Raw genomic sequence first — 14,906 nt, forward strand, 5'->3', positions numbered from 1 at the left:
TAGGTGAGGTGTTTGAATGTGAAGTGGAAGGTAGAGTTCGTACCTGGCGTTTTGTGCCTGAACGCCACCCACGCCGCCAAGACTGCACTCAAACACGACTTCAGCTCATCGTATGTGGTATACGACAACACCTCCTCCTGGCTAATGTGGTAACTTTTCGTGGACTTTCCTACGGACCCACATTCTATAAACTCGCTAGGACTGGTCTTGGGGACTCCACCGGATGGGCCTGGATTTGGACCACACTTCAAGAGTTCAGCAGTTTTTCCTTCTCGCCACAACAATAATAGAGCAAATCGGCTAGTGGCGGAGAGCAGTACAGAGCACCGGAAACATGCACCCATTGCGATCTCTCATCGCGACGCTGAGTCCGTGTCTGCCCCCGCTCCTCCAGACAGAGCGTCTTGAGAGAGAGCTGCACCAGGCGGATATAAGAGGATCAAAAGAGCACTCGAATGTCCCGGGCAGAAGACGATGTGTGATCGTGCTGAGATCTTGTCTAGCGCTTTTCGAATCCTCACCACTTGCTCAGATGCCTTGCTCGATCAGATTTCCTTTGTTCATGCAGACCAGTACATCAAACATTGAATGGTAGGAGCTGACTTCTTTGTTTCATTCACCACACATTCTATGCAGAGCTTCCCCAGAATGCGTCGCCGCATCCGTCAAGCTGAAAGAAACACCAGCTTTCCATTTCATCAAGTTGAACAAGCGAAATCAATCCAGTGCTCTGATCCTCCTACGCACTTTCGTCTCACAATCCACGCCTCGAGAATTATCAGGATTCGTTGAAACTGACAGCATCAATGTCTCGCCGGTTTCAGGGTGTAAGTCGCAAACTCTCACGAACTTACTCAAAGAAAATTTGATACTGACCAAGCTCACAGCACCGGCCACGCCTGACCAGCTACGGCACAATCGAACAACAAGATATCAACGCTGAAGCACAAGAACTCTACGGAAATCCCTCAAATGCAAGCTCGTGGTCACCTCACAACGCAATTTACGAGCCAGTTGATAGACCTTCCTACCGCAACCAGCGAGGACAGTCAGCCTACCTCAACAGCCGCTTGCGCCGCTCACAAAATGATGCGCTTCGACACTACGCAACTTCAGGACACGTAGATCAAACTACAGCGAGAGATTTTCGCGCTCTACAGTATCTGCGAGAAAAGGAAGCCATCAGAAATCGCCGAGCCCGACTCGCAAGTACAACTGCAGCTCCCGGTACTCCCACAGCACCACGCCGCCAAGTTGGCTGGAATCTGAGAGATGTGGGTCCTAGACAGCAGCCTCTGAGGACTGTCTCTGAAAGAGAGTACCCTTCTTCCCTTTATGCAGCAGCTGCTGGAAGACGTTTGAGAACCACTGGGGAACCAGAAGCTGCAGGGACTGGTGGTGCGAATGTATGGAATAAGCCGTTGAAGAAGTCTGGTGAGGACTGGGAAAGAGAAATCGCTGAGGATGAGGCGAGGCGAATCAGAGGGCATGGGCTGGATCAGGAGGAGAGGGTGAGGGCTGCTGCGGAGGAGGAGGAGGCGAGAAGGATTCGAGGGCATGGGCTGGAGCAACCGATGGTAAAGAGGAGGCAGACTTGGGGATTCAAGGGTACGGAGCACAAGATGTGACATTTGAGATTCGTCTAGAATCAGATGATGATTGGGAAGCTCTCGCAAGTACGAGTCATGGAAGCCGGTCTAACCTCACTGTGCATTCGTCTCTTCCTCCGCCATTCGCTTCCTGCTGCCATTCTCGACACCCTTTCTCACAAGTTGGCAAACCTCCTCTCGGGCAGAATCGAACTCGGCACCAGTCGCCATCGTCAACAGATCACCGAGCTCCAATGTCGTCTGTTCGCACCAGTCCTTTATCGCATCATCCATGTCCCTTGCCTGATTAACACGCTCAGTCACGCTGCTACCAGAGCGTCCCAGCAAATATCCTTGACCGCGAATGTTCATCACTTTTTCGACGTAACTGTCATTGTATTCTCGCCATGGAATAACAGGTCTGTCAAGAATGCCATATTGTGCACCAGACAAGTCGACAGCATACTGGTTACCGTCTGGGGTTTTGACAAGATACAAGGAATGTTCAGGCTGTGGACCCTGCTCATATTCATACACGTATTTTCGGTGTGGCTTGATCTCAACGCACAATTCTTCGACTTTGATGATGACGTTGGTTGAGAGCAATCGATCGAAAACTTTCTTGACGACCTCGTACATGTAGGAGAGGGGATCTTCGCAGCCACACCATGCTAAGATGACCTTTCCGGGTGGGGAGGGATCTTGCACGTCAAAAACTTTTGACGGGAATCCATTCGCTGCTGTCTTGGGCATCTCCTGGTCCCACGTGCATGCCGATATTGAGTCCCGAGCTGTGTGGACGATGTTGATATCTGAACTCGTCCCAACGTTGACTGCTGCCGCGCCATGCATAGAACAATGCCTGAAGGAGGTGCCCAGCTCGCGAGAGCGCCGAAGGAATGCTCGAAGAATCGACCATGATGCGTGGCGCGACTGGTATCGATCTCGAAGACAAGATGGCTTTTAAAAGCCGCAGTAGAGCATGAGTCAGAGGCCTCCTGTAATTGATTGCATTTGCTTCAGCGCTCTAGCAAATCCACGCCGACGCCTCTTAGAGCTTCCACGGCCCACGAGGGAATCCTCTCGTTATCACCAGCATATAATGTGTTGAAGTAGGCCTTGAGGAAATCCGGGTAGCGATCTTCGAGAATAGCTTCACGCATTCGGCGGACCAGATCCAGCATGTAATGCACATTGTGCATACTCAACAGGTGTGAGCCTGCAGTTTCCTTGGCAGCAGTGTGATAGATGTAGGCTCTTGTGATGCCAAGACCACCATCATCTGATGGCCTACAGCACACACACTTGCAGCCATTCGCGATGGGGCCAAAGTCGTTTGCGTAGGAAGCATGCCGTAGATTGAACACGCCCTCGTCGGTGATGGCGTTGCCAAACCGGGCTGTTCGCGTGGGCCAGACGCAGTCAAACATGTCTGCACCGAGTGCGACAGACACTAGGATGTCCTCTGGATAGCCAACTCCCATAACGTAGCGCGGCTTGTTTGGTGGGAACATCGTGGTGCAAGTGTCGACAATTTTGCAAAACTCGGTCTTGGCCTCGCCGCCGCTGAGACCTCCAATGGCAATACCCGGAGTATCTCGGGCGAGCATTTCTTTGCAGCATTCCTTGCGGAGTTCCAGATCGAGTCCTCCTTGGATAATGCAGAAGAGATTTTGCGTTTCAGGTTTCTTGTGTGCTGCAATACAGCGATCAAGCCAACGCACAGATCGGTACATGGCCTCCTTGATTCGTGCGTGGTCTGGGGACGTTGTGGCAATCACGTCGTCGAGTTGCATCATGATATCCGAGCCGATGGAGTTCTGAAGCGAGATCGAATGCTCTGGAGTCAAGAGCCTATGCAAGTCAGGGAACTTGCACATCAGGTAGCGGAATTCGCTTACATGGGCGTGCCATCGTGAGGGCTAAGAAAGCGCACTCCTTCTTCAGTCACCTGAGCAAGCTGTAGTAACGAGACCATCTGGAAGCTGCAATTTCGTAAGTATTCAGGAGGAGTCTTCGTGTGCCTTGTGTTCGAACATACCCGCCGCTGTCTAGCATGATGTTAGCCAGAAATTTTCTGAGCATTCCTTTCAAGCATACCTGTTAGAATGTTGTGTGGCCATGACTGCAACTTGTGCGCGCCGCCAATAGCATCCAGTGTCTTCTGGCCAGGCTTAAGCCCCCTGCCATGTCTCAGTACAGATGCACGCCGGGTCTTCACGAGATCCGTACAAGTGGTATGTATTATTCAAGCACAGTCGGCAGCTCGTCTCTTCCAGTTGCTTAGGCGTCAGACCTTTCAGCGATGCCTGCGTGGCCACTGGCATAAACAGCGGAAGTTGAACGGAGCCATGGGGGAGGTGCAGTGTTGCTGCACGCGCTTTCGTGGTCTGGAGCGGATTTGAGTCAGTCACGTCCGATCTTTGCTGCCGCCGCCTCCTTACCGAGCATCTCGCCAGCAGGTCAAACTTCAGCGCGGACGGCGAGGGCTTCGGCGGCATATCACCATTTTCCGACATGGTCGTTGGCAGGCACGAAAATATCGACAAGGACGCGATTGAGTTCCCGCGAGCGCGGAGCTGAGTCCGCTGCTGGCCGCATGTTGGTTCAGCTCGTTTCCCGCGCACTGCATCGCACTCAGTACTTTCCCGTCGCACGTACTCGGCATCATGGACAATTTACCGCCAGAACTCGTCGAAACAATCTTGTGCTTTCTACCAGCGAAAGACTTGTTATTCGTGCAACGCGTCGGGACCCATTGGCGCCACATAATCAAGACATCTCCACGCTTGCAAGCCGCGCTTTTCTACACACCAGCTGGCCAGCATCGTTTCATCCGATGGACTTGTAGTTGCCCTGACGGGGTCGAAGTCCATCACTACGAGATTTTGCCAGCTCCTGACGACGAAAAGCGGAGTATTGCACAATATTTCGAGGACGATGATGGACTTGGATTTGTATACACATTGCCCTTGAGTCGACTGAACCCCATCCTGTTCCACCATCCGACTCCTAAGAACATATTCGCGGCCATGACGCAACAATCCACAAAACTTCGAATCAAGCCCATGACCTTTCGCCATATATCTGCTGCAAGCTGCAGGAAGATGTATCTCTGCCAGCCTCCAATCCGCGGAGCCTATTACACATGGCGCTGCGACCACATGGAAATTGTCATACCTAGCCAGAATCGTACCGAAGAGCATATTCGAGGCTTCTGCGTGGAAGGAGAGATACAGAACGAACATGGTCTCACCATGGGAGACATTCTAGACGAGATGACAGCCAAAGGCTCAGGACAAAACCCCTCCACCCCATTCACACTGACCTTCACGCACGCCATCCTCGCTACCGAGCAACAGGAACAGCATCTCAGAACTCATCCTCAGAACGATGGTGTCGACTTCGACTGGGATTCCTTGTGTCAATCCGTGTCAATGGCCGACCACCTCAGGCCGGAGTATTACAGGTCAGTGGAGCAATTGAAGCAGGCTATGGCATCGTGCCGCCTCTGTGCGATCGATGATGACCAAAATGGCCAGGGAAGACGACGTCTGTCGCTGTAAAGTCGCTTGTCCGCTGCGGTGTGGAAGGAAGGCAAAGCAACATGCGTTCAAGCGTTATGTTTGCAATTGTTGTGCTGGCCTCGGTCCTGCTGTCAGTGCCCGTGCGCCAGCTTCACTGCCAGTTGCATTCCAAGACCCATTGACTGCATCTCGCTGCCATGAGCTCGCATTTGAGGATAGTATGCATGCTGTCGGCAGTAGCACCACTTACAACCCCTGCAGTAGCTCGAAGCTCATGTGGATCATGCCCTCCTTCCGGGAGCTGGGCTTTGCAGTTGTCCTTTGACTTTCAGGCGATCTTGTATATTCTATGTACAACTATCTGGTCAACCATGGACCGACTCCCGGCTGAGTTGGGTGAGAATGTGCTATGGGCATTGCCCCAGAAGGACTTACTACTGGCCCAACGTGTCTGCTGTCTGTGGCGAAACATTATCGAGAGGACGGCACGATTACAAGAAGCTCTGTACTTCTTACCAACACAGCGACGCCCAGATATGCTGTGTTGGTCGTGGAAGGCGGACAAAGATATCCTCCAGGAGAAGCTCACTCTGATTCCGGGACACAATGAGGAAGGCAAAGCCTCACGCAGAGTGATCGAATCCAACCCAGAAGAGCAATTCCACTACGAAGAGTCACGCTTTCCTTTGGTTCGACTGAATCCTCTAATTTTTCCACGCAATCATACAGAGTCTGTGTATCAATTTATGCACAGAGGCTACATGGATATCGCCTGCAAGCTTCTTTTCAAACTCGTCTGGCACGCCTCCTCGGAAGCAAGCTGTAGGAGGATGCAGCTCACTCAACCACCCATCTTTCAGATCCCATGCACCTTGTGGACACCTTTGGAGTTTGGACATTACGCAATCAATGAGCTGGACGCAATTGAGAACGTAAAGGGATTGACGCTCACAGACCTCATAAAACGAGGTCGCGAGATTGGCACTACAGAGCCACAAATATCACTTAAATCATCAAAGGCGGTTTGTCTGACCCAAGAGGAAGAGCAACAATTTCTAGCAGCTGAAACGGAGGAGGTGACTTCGCCAATCGAGTGGTGGAATCCGCGTGCAGAACGGGGCTCCAGTTTTCAACGCCTTGTCCGCCTTCGAAGTGGATGTTGAGGCTGCGTCCAGGCAGGCTGATCTGGATCAACTCCAACAAAACAGTTCACTGTTTCTGCGCCTTCGCCAGCATCGTTGATACTCGAACCAATGGGACCTCGGAATTTGCCTGTCAACTTTACGTATGAGCCCAAGGCATCGACAAGGGTCCTGCCAGCACTCAAAGCATCTGCGGCACGAGCGTGAGAGAAGGAAGTCAATAACTTCTTGCCACCTTCGCGGTCTCCAGAATCGATCAGCAATTTGGCAGCCTTTTCGTAGAGCTCTACATCAATTCGAGAAGAGTTTTCAAGACCGTGGAGAACATTTTGTACGATTGGGAGATGCGCCTCCGTATCAGAGCAGGTGTAGTAAAGTGCCTGCTTGAACGTCCTTCCGACAAAGTGCGTGGCCTCTTGCAGCTGGAAGTCTGGATTCAAGAAGGAGGATGATGCGCCAGTCGTCAAGTAGCGATGCTGTCCATACTCTGGTGGAATGCTGTTCACACCCAACCACCATGGCACGAATGGAGCTGTCACCGAGGAAGTAGGCGCATTCCAAATGCGAAGGAGATCCGAGTCCACGCCATGTCGCAAGCTGATAACCTGCCCATAGCCAGCCTCATCGTCGCTGATTCGATAGTCCCGTACTCTCTCGATCAGCTTCGTCTCGGTCAATGGTACCATCGCGAGCGTCGCCTCTTCAAGTGCGGCTTGAGACATGTACTTGAACCCGCCGTCCCTAGCAGTGTAATTACCCTGCAAACCATACACCTTGAAGATATTGAATGGTTCGGATGAACTCTCATTCCACCAACCCTGCTCCACAGCAAACGAAACCAGATTTGGCGATCCCATGTAATCCGAGTTGTTGGTTTGAAAATCGGTCGGAAAGTCCTCGATGTAGCCCGGATACAGAACCCTCACAACATCGGAACCCAATCTCTCCGCAGCCCACAATTTTTGCCCTCCGGCAAACTCCCACACCACCCAGCCCTCGTCAGCATCAGCGATGAGATGGCTATTACCGCCATAATCCGCATAGCCATACTTTGCAATGAGATCTCCAATGATTTCGACACCCTCTCGTGCAGTACTGGCACGCTCGAGAACAACTCGCGCAAGATCACTATACTGCAAGCCTTTTTGCGGGGTCGGAGTCATATCCCAGAGTTCAGTCCTCGTCTCAGCCCACACGTCTCGGACAGTGACGCCTTTCTCATTGAGTCCACCATTCGTAAGCGGGGCTGGGAAACCTTCGAATTCGCTGTATTCCATGGACATGTATCGAAATGTATGAGAGACTTGCGGGATTTGGATGAGTTCTCCAGGGAGGACGGCATCTTCTGTTACTCCGACTGTGATCGTGGAATTAGGTGCGTGGTCTTTTGCGGGAAAAATCTCGAGCCAGTGGGATGAGACTTCTTCGCCTGTGCCACCGACCATGATGCTGCCGTCGGCGGTGAGGTCTTTGCCGACATAGAAGGCATAGCTGGCTGTCGCGGTGTTGACGAGGCTTAACAGGCAGAGCAGAGCGGTTGGGCTGCTTGAAGCTGGAGTAATTAGCTTCATGTTGACAACATGAGGTGAGAGCTTGGGAGAAGAAGTGGAAGGAACTGGGTTGCCATGTGGTGTATGCAAGGTCTCAAGCTAAGGTAGGATCTGCCTGCAAAGCTAGTGTAAACGCTTGCTTCTAGCAGACAAGCTCGCGGGTTGGTGTCTTGGCCTCCACCTGTCTGCCGCATTTATGCGATGTTCTGCCAGATGAGCGGGTCTGTTGCCAATCAATTATCGGAGTGAAGTCATGTCATTGGAATAGATGTTAATCATCCCAGTGGCCCTGATACTGTTCATATACCATTGATCTGACGGTGAACCCACGACCTCAGAAGTCGTATTTTCAGGCGGACCTCATGCGAACAACCCCTTACCACCCAACATCACGATCAACAGGAAGAGCCGACCAATGTTAAACGTATGCTGTTGCTCAGGCTGAAAAAGTTTGAGAATGTGAGTGACCCTTGCCCTTCAGGCTACCACCCGAGTTCTCGTAGCCACCAAGTATGTTCCAAGACGTGAGGCCAAATCGTTCGTCTCGGGAAGTGCAACTTCAAAGGCCAATCGGGGTTCGGTGTAATGGCAGCAGAACGGCAAGACGTCCCTTCGTCTAGCGCCAGACCTCATCAAGACAGATGGGCAAAGAAGGTGCTGCAGCAGTCACCACAGTAGCCCAAGCCAACCGGTGACAACTCGTCCTCCTCGTCATCATAGCCCCGCAGCATCGAAACGGCCCCCAGATTGCTCCAGCATATCAGCCACTTCCACCAACCGGTCAGCCTGATCATCGATTTGCTTCCTAGAAAAGCCTGTGCTTCCCAAAAGTACCATTTTGATATGCGATGCTCTTCTCATCCAAAGTCCTATTGTACGCATGGCGGAACGCGGGACCCGCGTGAAGCCGTTGGAATGGAAATCCTGAAGCAGGTCGCCGCCGCCTTTGACATACATGTTCCAGACCAACACACCAACGATCCCCTCCGCTTCCGCCAGCGCAGTGAAATAGCCAGCAGGCTCGCTGGCAATCTCGAATTCTGGAAGCGGGTGGTAGTTCCTCGAAGTGATCTGGGGCGGAATACCAGCTTCAAGATCCATTCCGTTTCGTAGAACATACAGCAGGTGACGCATGAGTTTCCTCCGCATGTCGCTTAGCATGCGCTGGTCGGCGGGAAGACTGCAGAGCTGGCATATGCACGGCGAGTCGCTGAACTGGTGGTGCAAGAACTCTTGTCGTTCAGCTGTTGTCATGTATTGCAGTCCTTCAAAATACGCGAAGGTCAACTCATCGCCCGCCGAGACGTTGCGAGTAACGCGAAGTTGCTTCGTGCCTTGATTGGTCGTAGAGATTGCACAGTTTGGAAGGCAGGAGTTGTTGAAGCGTGAAGCGTAGCGGAAACATCCCCAGCCTTTTCCACCTGAAATCGCGAACTTGTTGAAGTCGAAGCGCGAATATAGCTGCATCATGCTAGAACCGTTTGCGAAGAAAGGCGCGAATGGAAGAGACCCGAACTGATGGCGGGTAGCAGATGGCAAAGCCGATAGCTTCGAGAGGATGTCGGCAAGCTCGATGTCGTCCTGGCTGTTCTTGTCAATGACGAAAAGAGGAGCGTCCACAAGAATACGAGTTCCGGCGCAGATATCTTTCAAAGCAAACGCTCCTTGTCCTTTGCGTCCAGCATCCTTGATCTCGTAGAACCCGTGGTTGCCCTCTGAGGGGCCTGCTTGGGCCATGTTGTTTCTGTGACTGACAAGCTGAAGATGATGAGAAGCTGTCCGCAAGTGTGGAAAATCTCTTTTTGTGGCTGAGTCGCGGGCCCGTGTAGCAAACAAAGCCAAACGTCAGACTTCACTTGCCAAAACGCCTGTGCATATGCGGAAGTGAGACCCGTCAATAAGTTGCATTTGCTGTAGTACGCGGGACATGCTAGAGGTTAAGCCCACACGCCCACCAGAGCCATAAGTGTACATCCCGCAACCACAGAGGCACAAGCTTGTAATCGCCTCTTGCCTTTCAGCTCCGTATAACTTGTCTCACTCAAGAAATCTTCTGCGAGTAGCTGAACCAGTCCAGCATATATCAGCAACCCACTACTGATTGCATTCATGATGCCCACCATCAGTAGTCCCAGTTGCGATGCAGGATCGTAAAGTCCTTGAACTCCTAGACCAATTGCCTGGCCGATTGGTGTTGTGATCCCGTACATGACGCACATAAGCCAAGGTTTGTATGAGGAAGTCGAGAAAGAGCCAATTGATGCTATGCGAGAGCCCAAAGCCAGGCCTTCGAATGTTTGATGGAAGCTGATAGCAACCAGAAGAACAACGAAGGACGAACCCGTGGAGACAGAGACCGCTAAGCCGATGAAGACGGAATGGAAAAGAATGCCAGCTTCCAACATAAGGCATTGTACTATGAGGCGCTGCTCTTGAGCAGTGGGCAGGACCGCTGGTGTATGTGCTTGGTGATCGGAGTTTGCAGCACCTTGTGCTGCCCAGGAGACTTTACGTTTATGAGTGTCAGGACGAGCGCCGCCATTCGCGTGCCCGTTCAGAGGAAAGTCATCGTCGTCGTCCGAATCTGATGTTTTTCTCGTCAGAGGCTGCATATCATCCGTATGTGGATCCAGCTCGTTCAGATCCAGATCGTCATCTTCATCCTCATCGTCTTCTTTTCCGGGACTGGGCGTCCTCGGCAGCGGCTTATTCAACGAGCTCCCAGCCGGACTGTGCGGCGTGGGAGGAGCATCCATGTATGGACTCCTCTCCGGTTGCTCCTCTCTATCCAAATCGTCCAATGGTACCTGCCGGAAACTGTTGAAACTCGTGCTTCTGCCTCTTCCAGCCGGACGATCTGATATTCCCTCTCCTTCATGCCCATGGCCGCCTCGCAATTGCTGAAAGTCAACGTGGTGACTGTGTCCAGCGCCGCGCATTGCGAAGAACATTTCCACGCCGACTACTACCAAAACGCTGATCATGGCAATGAGACCCGGCATCTCCGGATACGTGTCTGTCCAGAATGGCGGTAGACATGGGTTCGTCAGGTTGGTATACGCAGTGGGCAGTAAATGCACGAATGCCGTCGCGATGAGCACGCCAGTGCCAAAGTGTCTACTGATGAAGAGCGCATGATGCGGAACGGGCAGCTTGGGGTAGCAGCGCACAATCAGAGGGAACGAACAGGCGAGCGTGGAGAGAGCGAGAATGAGGAGGAGGGCGAAGACGTGTAAGGGGAAGTTATATTCCCGGTTGGTATTGTCGGAGCCGCAAGCTGGCCGTTCGCCTGCTGCCTGTCGTCGTGCGAGTTCGGCGTGGAGGAGGGAGATGGGGAGGTCGGCTGCGAATCTGGCGGAGACTAGTGAGATGGAGGTGTCAGATCGGAGGTGAAGGCTGAAGCGGATCATATCCTACTGTCGCTGAGCCCGGCTTGTGTCATCGTTGCGGTGTTCCCTGCGTTCCCCGACCACGTTGCACCATAGTACTAGGTGGCGGGAGTCTCAGGCAAAAGGGAGGACAATGGAGCTAGGAGGCAGTGCTGAGCAAGTTCTGGATGTCCCAAATGCTTGGGAGTGCGAGATCGGTATAGCTCAAGATCGACGGGCCGAGGCGTGCCGTAACATGTGAATGACAGGGGTGGTCACAGCACCCACTTGTTACTCCACAGCTTGTTCATCAACGAAAGGTAGCACAACATCACATCACCCATTGCAAGAGACAATGTCGCTTCTTGCATTGCCACAAGAGTTGCTCAGCGAGATCGCTTTCCAGTGTCGCAGCAGTGATATCCCGAAACTGAGACTAACCTGCAAGCCGCTATATCATGCAGCCACGGATCACTTTCTCAAGGAAGTGAAGCTCTACTTAACCAAAGAAAGCATGAGTATGGCAGAGCAGATAGGTACCCACCATCTTGTACTCGCAGAGAATATCCAGTCTTGCTGGTTTCAAGCAGATCGGGTCCCGTTCCTCGGCAGTTTCGCTCAGTGGCGTGGAGAGGTCTTCCGAGGCTTCGAATCCTTTAGGAGTTTGTTATCCGGCGACCTGCGAGAGGAGGACACTCTGGAGTCCCGATACCAGCGATATGTTCGTCTGGCAGACGTCCAGCGAGATCTTTGCTCTAGTGATGCAATATCACACCAACTGTACACCCTGTTTCACGCCTGCCCAAATCTCAAGGCTTTGTGGTTGACTCTGGGAGGTCTTGGGCGTAAACTGACTACGCATCGGCATAAACCCTACCTGAATGCAGCATGTATACCAAGTCAAGATCCTCTTCGCACGAGAAACCAGGGAGGCGTCGTAGCATTTCAGCAGTCAATTTTGGCCGCAGCAAAAGCGAATCTCGGCCTGCATACACTAGTACTGGCTGGAATCGGTCATATGGCACTCGACGAGGTCGATTTGGACCACAGAGTAATCGCGGCAACGGCAAAGGTACTGAGGACTGTGCGAAACCTTCATCTTCAGGTGCGAAGTCCGGAAGAGCTCTCTGGCGAGCCCAACTCATCCAAAATGGGCCCTACTTTCCGGCAATGGTTCAGAAATCACCACCTAGACCTGACAAGTCTCCGTCATTTGCACCTGGAATTACCTCCATTACAGAGCTTTCGATCTAGCAACGTAGATTTCGAAGACCTAATCGCCGACCTCACTTTCCCACACCTGCGCCAACTGACACTGACTCAAGTCCAAGCGGACTTGACAAAGCTGTCGAGCTTTTTGTTCGCCCATGGCGCAACGCTACAAAGGGCCAAATTCGCAAACCTGATTGGCATGGGTGTGATGACATGGCAAGCACTGTTCGAGTCTATTGCAGGCAAACTCTCGGCGCTGGAAGTCATAGAGCTGCGTGGGACTTTCACACACCATCTACAACGGTGGTCAGAGGGCTACTGGCATCTTAGTTACTCCGTGAGGAGTGACTGTGGTACGCCCTTCGCGGAGGCCCTCGCAGATTATATCGTTCATGGCGGGCCACGATTTCCTGTTCAGGAAGAACAAGGTCATTTACGCCCAGACGCAGGGAAGTTGTTGTCTATGTGCGATATTCTTAGGATTGACAAAGATGAAGACGAAGATAACTGAGGTCGCCTTGCCATTTCGAGGAGACTCCACGGACACTGAGTATGGAAGCAGGACCATGACTGCAAGAATGCTTTTCTTGGAAGACATGAGAGCCAAAGAGGTAACCAAGATATCGACCTACAGTGCATAAAAAGGGAGTGGCACCATCCTCCACCGTTAGGTCATGGCTGAGTCTACCGAGCAACGCCATAATCGTTCAACGCACCTTTTTGGCCCCAATCAGCTCGCGCACACATGATAGATCACATCTTTCACATCTCCTCAAGTGGGCTTCGCGGCGCCCCAGGGAATGAATTTATCATCACAATCATCCTTCGCCAAAGCCTTGTCATCACAAGCATAGGCCCGCACGCCCGTGAGATCAATCCCCGACTTAGTCCACGGCGTGAAACCTGTTCCGCTCGGATCATACCTCGTACTTCCTCCCGGTCCGGCATTCAACTTCAAATCCTTGTACTTCTTGTCGGCGAAGTACACGCGGTACGTTCCAAAGACATCGTGGTCTTGAGGGTTTTGGACTGTCAGTCGAATTGAGACTTTTTCCTTGGACGTCCATTTGATATCGACAATGACTTTGCCTTTCTTTTTGCCGTCGCCAACGGTGATCCTGCCAGTCTTGGAGGGAGCGCGGGCGACGAGGTCGGCGGAGGGGATTGTGGAAAGGGAGGTATCCGGAGAGGGAAAGGCTAACGCCGAGGTGTGACCAACGTGCAGCGTAGTGCTGAGGAGAGGTGCCAGGAAAGCGAAGATGTTGAGACGCATGATTTCTACGGCTTTCGAAGCTTTTTGAGCTGTTTGATTTCTGGGCTCGAGGTGTTGTTGATGATGGAAAAATCTGGTCTCGACACTACAGCTCTGGTATTTATGCCTCTTACCTCTCTGCAACGCACCGGGAATGCGACCTATCGCTTCAGTGGTGGATGAATTGCAGCTGTCCTATCGCTTCACCTGCCGCCTTTCAGCTCTATGCGGGTTGTTGCGAAGCTGAAAAGACAGAAATCCAGAAACGCCGCCGTTGTACAAGAGGCTGCATTGTACCACATTGCCCAGACTCAAGCGTTGCCTGAGAGCAGGCTTCCTCCAAGGGGTGGCTGAATCGAATACGAGACCGTGGATGGTGCATTCCGGCTAGCTGCCTTTGTGCCCCCGCAGAATTTCGCATTGCAGGACGGTGTGAAGTACGAAGAGCAAAGGGCCTCAAGCACTACTTCATCCCAGGCATCTCTTGAAGCCAGTATGAATTGAGAAATCGCCAGATCATGAATGGTAGCCTGGAACCGACGTGGACTTAAGCACGGTCCTGTCGAATAAGCATCTCACTGCCGTCTTGTAATGTGACCACGCGTTTCTGCACCATGTGTCCCGACACTTACCACCAAAGCTTCTTTCTTTGATGCTGGTCATGCAGTGCAACATAAACGGAAAGCATGCTATGATTCCCCGGACTCAGCCACGACCAAAGCACTGGCAGAAGGGTTCTGGTGGACCACCACTATCTTCTCCAGGAGCTGCAATAGGAAGTTACTCGCTATAGCACGGACACTCCTAGATTTCGCCTGAATCCTCGTCACGCATCACTTGACCGACACACACTAGCCAGCCGGGAAGCTGCAACGCGTGTGGTTTTATCAGCTCTCAGAATTGGGCATCACATCACACCCTGTCCTTCTTCATTGGCGTCAGATCGATGCTGCTGAGCGGCCAGCCGTGTGGTGCTTCAGCTGGCTGAGCTGGGACGTTAGTGAAAGCCTTCCGCGAATTCGGTTTGTACTACCGAGGTTGCCTTCACGCTATTGAAGAGATACCTGCAGTCTGTACGGACTCGGCCCACGTATCCTGCGTGATACAGCGAAGAGTCGAGCTTTCTTCGCGGGCATAGTGCATTTACCAGAAGTTCAGCTCATGGAGAACGACTCTTGGCTACGCAATGATCGACACGAAATCTGAGGAGAGTGAGGAGCGGATTGGTATGTTGACTCAGAGCGTATCATTGCTGGCACTGAGTTA

At 52.3% G+C, this 14,906-nt stretch overlaps 9 protein-coding genes across 9 annotated transcripts; 3 read left to right on the forward strand and 6 right to left on the reverse strand.

The window, feature by feature from the left end:
- Positions 1-806: 806 nt before the first annotated feature.
- RHO25_006612 (uncharacterized protein) lies at positions 807-1,628 on the forward strand (the record flags this gene model as incomplete). Its single annotated transcript, XM_023597428.1, has 2 exons — positions 807-827; positions 888-1,628. The coding sequence occupies 2 exons, from the start codon at positions 807-809 to the stop codon at positions 1,626-1,628; spliced, it is 762 nt and encodes a 253-aa protein (XP_023452493.1).
- Positions 1,629-1,703: 75 nt separating this feature from the next.
- On the reverse strand, positions 1,704-2,342 carry RHO25_006613 (uncharacterized protein; the record flags this gene model as incomplete). Its single annotated transcript, XM_023597429.2, has 1 exon — positions 1,704-2,342. One exon carries the CDS (start codon positions 2,340-2,342, stop codon positions 1,704-1,706), a length of 639 nt encoding a protein of 212 aa, XP_023452492.2.
- A 266-nt stretch (positions 2,343-2,608) lies between these two features.
- RHO25_006614 (uncharacterized protein) lies at positions 2,609-4,108 on the reverse strand (the record flags this gene model as incomplete). Its single annotated transcript, XM_065602810.1, has 6 exons — positions 2,609-3,443; positions 3,491-3,574; positions 3,631-3,640; positions 3,690-3,772; positions 3,822-3,979; positions 4,034-4,108. The coding sequence occupies 6 exons, from the start codon at positions 4,106-4,108 to the stop codon at positions 2,609-2,611; spliced, it is 1,245 nt and encodes a 414-aa protein (XP_065458882.1).
- A 150-nt stretch (positions 4,109-4,258) lies between these two features.
- Positions 4,259-5,155, forward strand: RHO25_006615 (uncharacterized protein; the record flags this gene model as incomplete). Its single annotated transcript, XM_065602811.1, has 1 exon — positions 4,259-5,155. One exon carries the CDS (start codon positions 4,259-4,261, stop codon positions 5,153-5,155), a length of 897 nt encoding a protein of 298 aa, XP_065458883.1.
- A 1,090-nt stretch (positions 5,156-6,245) lies between these two features.
- RHO25_006616 (uncharacterized protein) lies at positions 6,246-7,829 on the reverse strand (the record flags this gene model as incomplete). Its single annotated transcript, XM_023597431.2, has 1 exon — positions 6,246-7,829. The coding sequence occupies one exon, from the start codon at positions 7,827-7,829 to the stop codon at positions 6,246-6,248; it is 1,584 nt and encodes a 527-aa protein (XP_023452498.1).
- A 693-nt stretch (positions 7,830-8,522) lies between these two features.
- RHO25_006617 (uncharacterized protein) lies at positions 8,523-9,545 on the reverse strand (the record flags this gene model as incomplete). The annotated part of the gene is made up of 1 exon (XM_023597432.2): positions 8,523-9,545. One exon carries the CDS (start codon positions 9,543-9,545, stop codon positions 8,523-8,525), a length of 1,023 nt encoding a protein of 340 aa, XP_023451987.1.
- A 200-nt stretch (positions 9,546-9,745) lies between these two features.
- RHO25_006618 (uncharacterized protein) lies at positions 9,746-11,250 on the reverse strand (the record flags this gene model as incomplete). The annotated part of the gene is made up of 2 exons (XM_023597433.2): positions 9,746-11,169; positions 11,226-11,250. 2 exons carry the CDS (start codon positions 11,248-11,250, stop codon positions 9,746-9,748), a joined length of 1,449 nt encoding a protein of 482 aa, XP_023451988.1.
- Positions 11,251-12,194: 944 nt separating this feature from the next.
- RHO25_006619 (uncharacterized protein) lies at positions 12,195-12,899 on the forward strand (the record flags this gene model as incomplete). The annotated part of the gene is made up of 1 exon (XM_065602812.1): positions 12,195-12,899. One exon carries the CDS (start codon positions 12,195-12,197, stop codon positions 12,897-12,899), a length of 705 nt encoding a protein of 234 aa, XP_065458884.1.
- Positions 12,900-13,160: 261 nt separating this feature from the next.
- RHO25_006620 (uncharacterized protein) lies at positions 13,161-13,661 on the reverse strand (the record flags this gene model as incomplete). The annotated part of the gene is made up of 1 exon (XM_023597434.1): positions 13,161-13,661. One exon carries the CDS (start codon positions 13,659-13,661, stop codon positions 13,161-13,163), a length of 501 nt encoding a protein of 166 aa, XP_023452510.1.
- Positions 13,662-14,906: the final 1,245 nt, after the last annotated feature.

The sequence above is a fragment of the Cercospora beticola genome, chromosome 4 (assembly GCF_033473495.1).
Source record: "Cercospora beticola chromosome 4, complete sequence".
NCBI classification, from domain to species: domain Eukaryota; kingdom Fungi; phylum Ascomycota; class Dothideomycetes; order Mycosphaerellales; family Mycosphaerellaceae; genus Cercospora; species Cercospora beticola.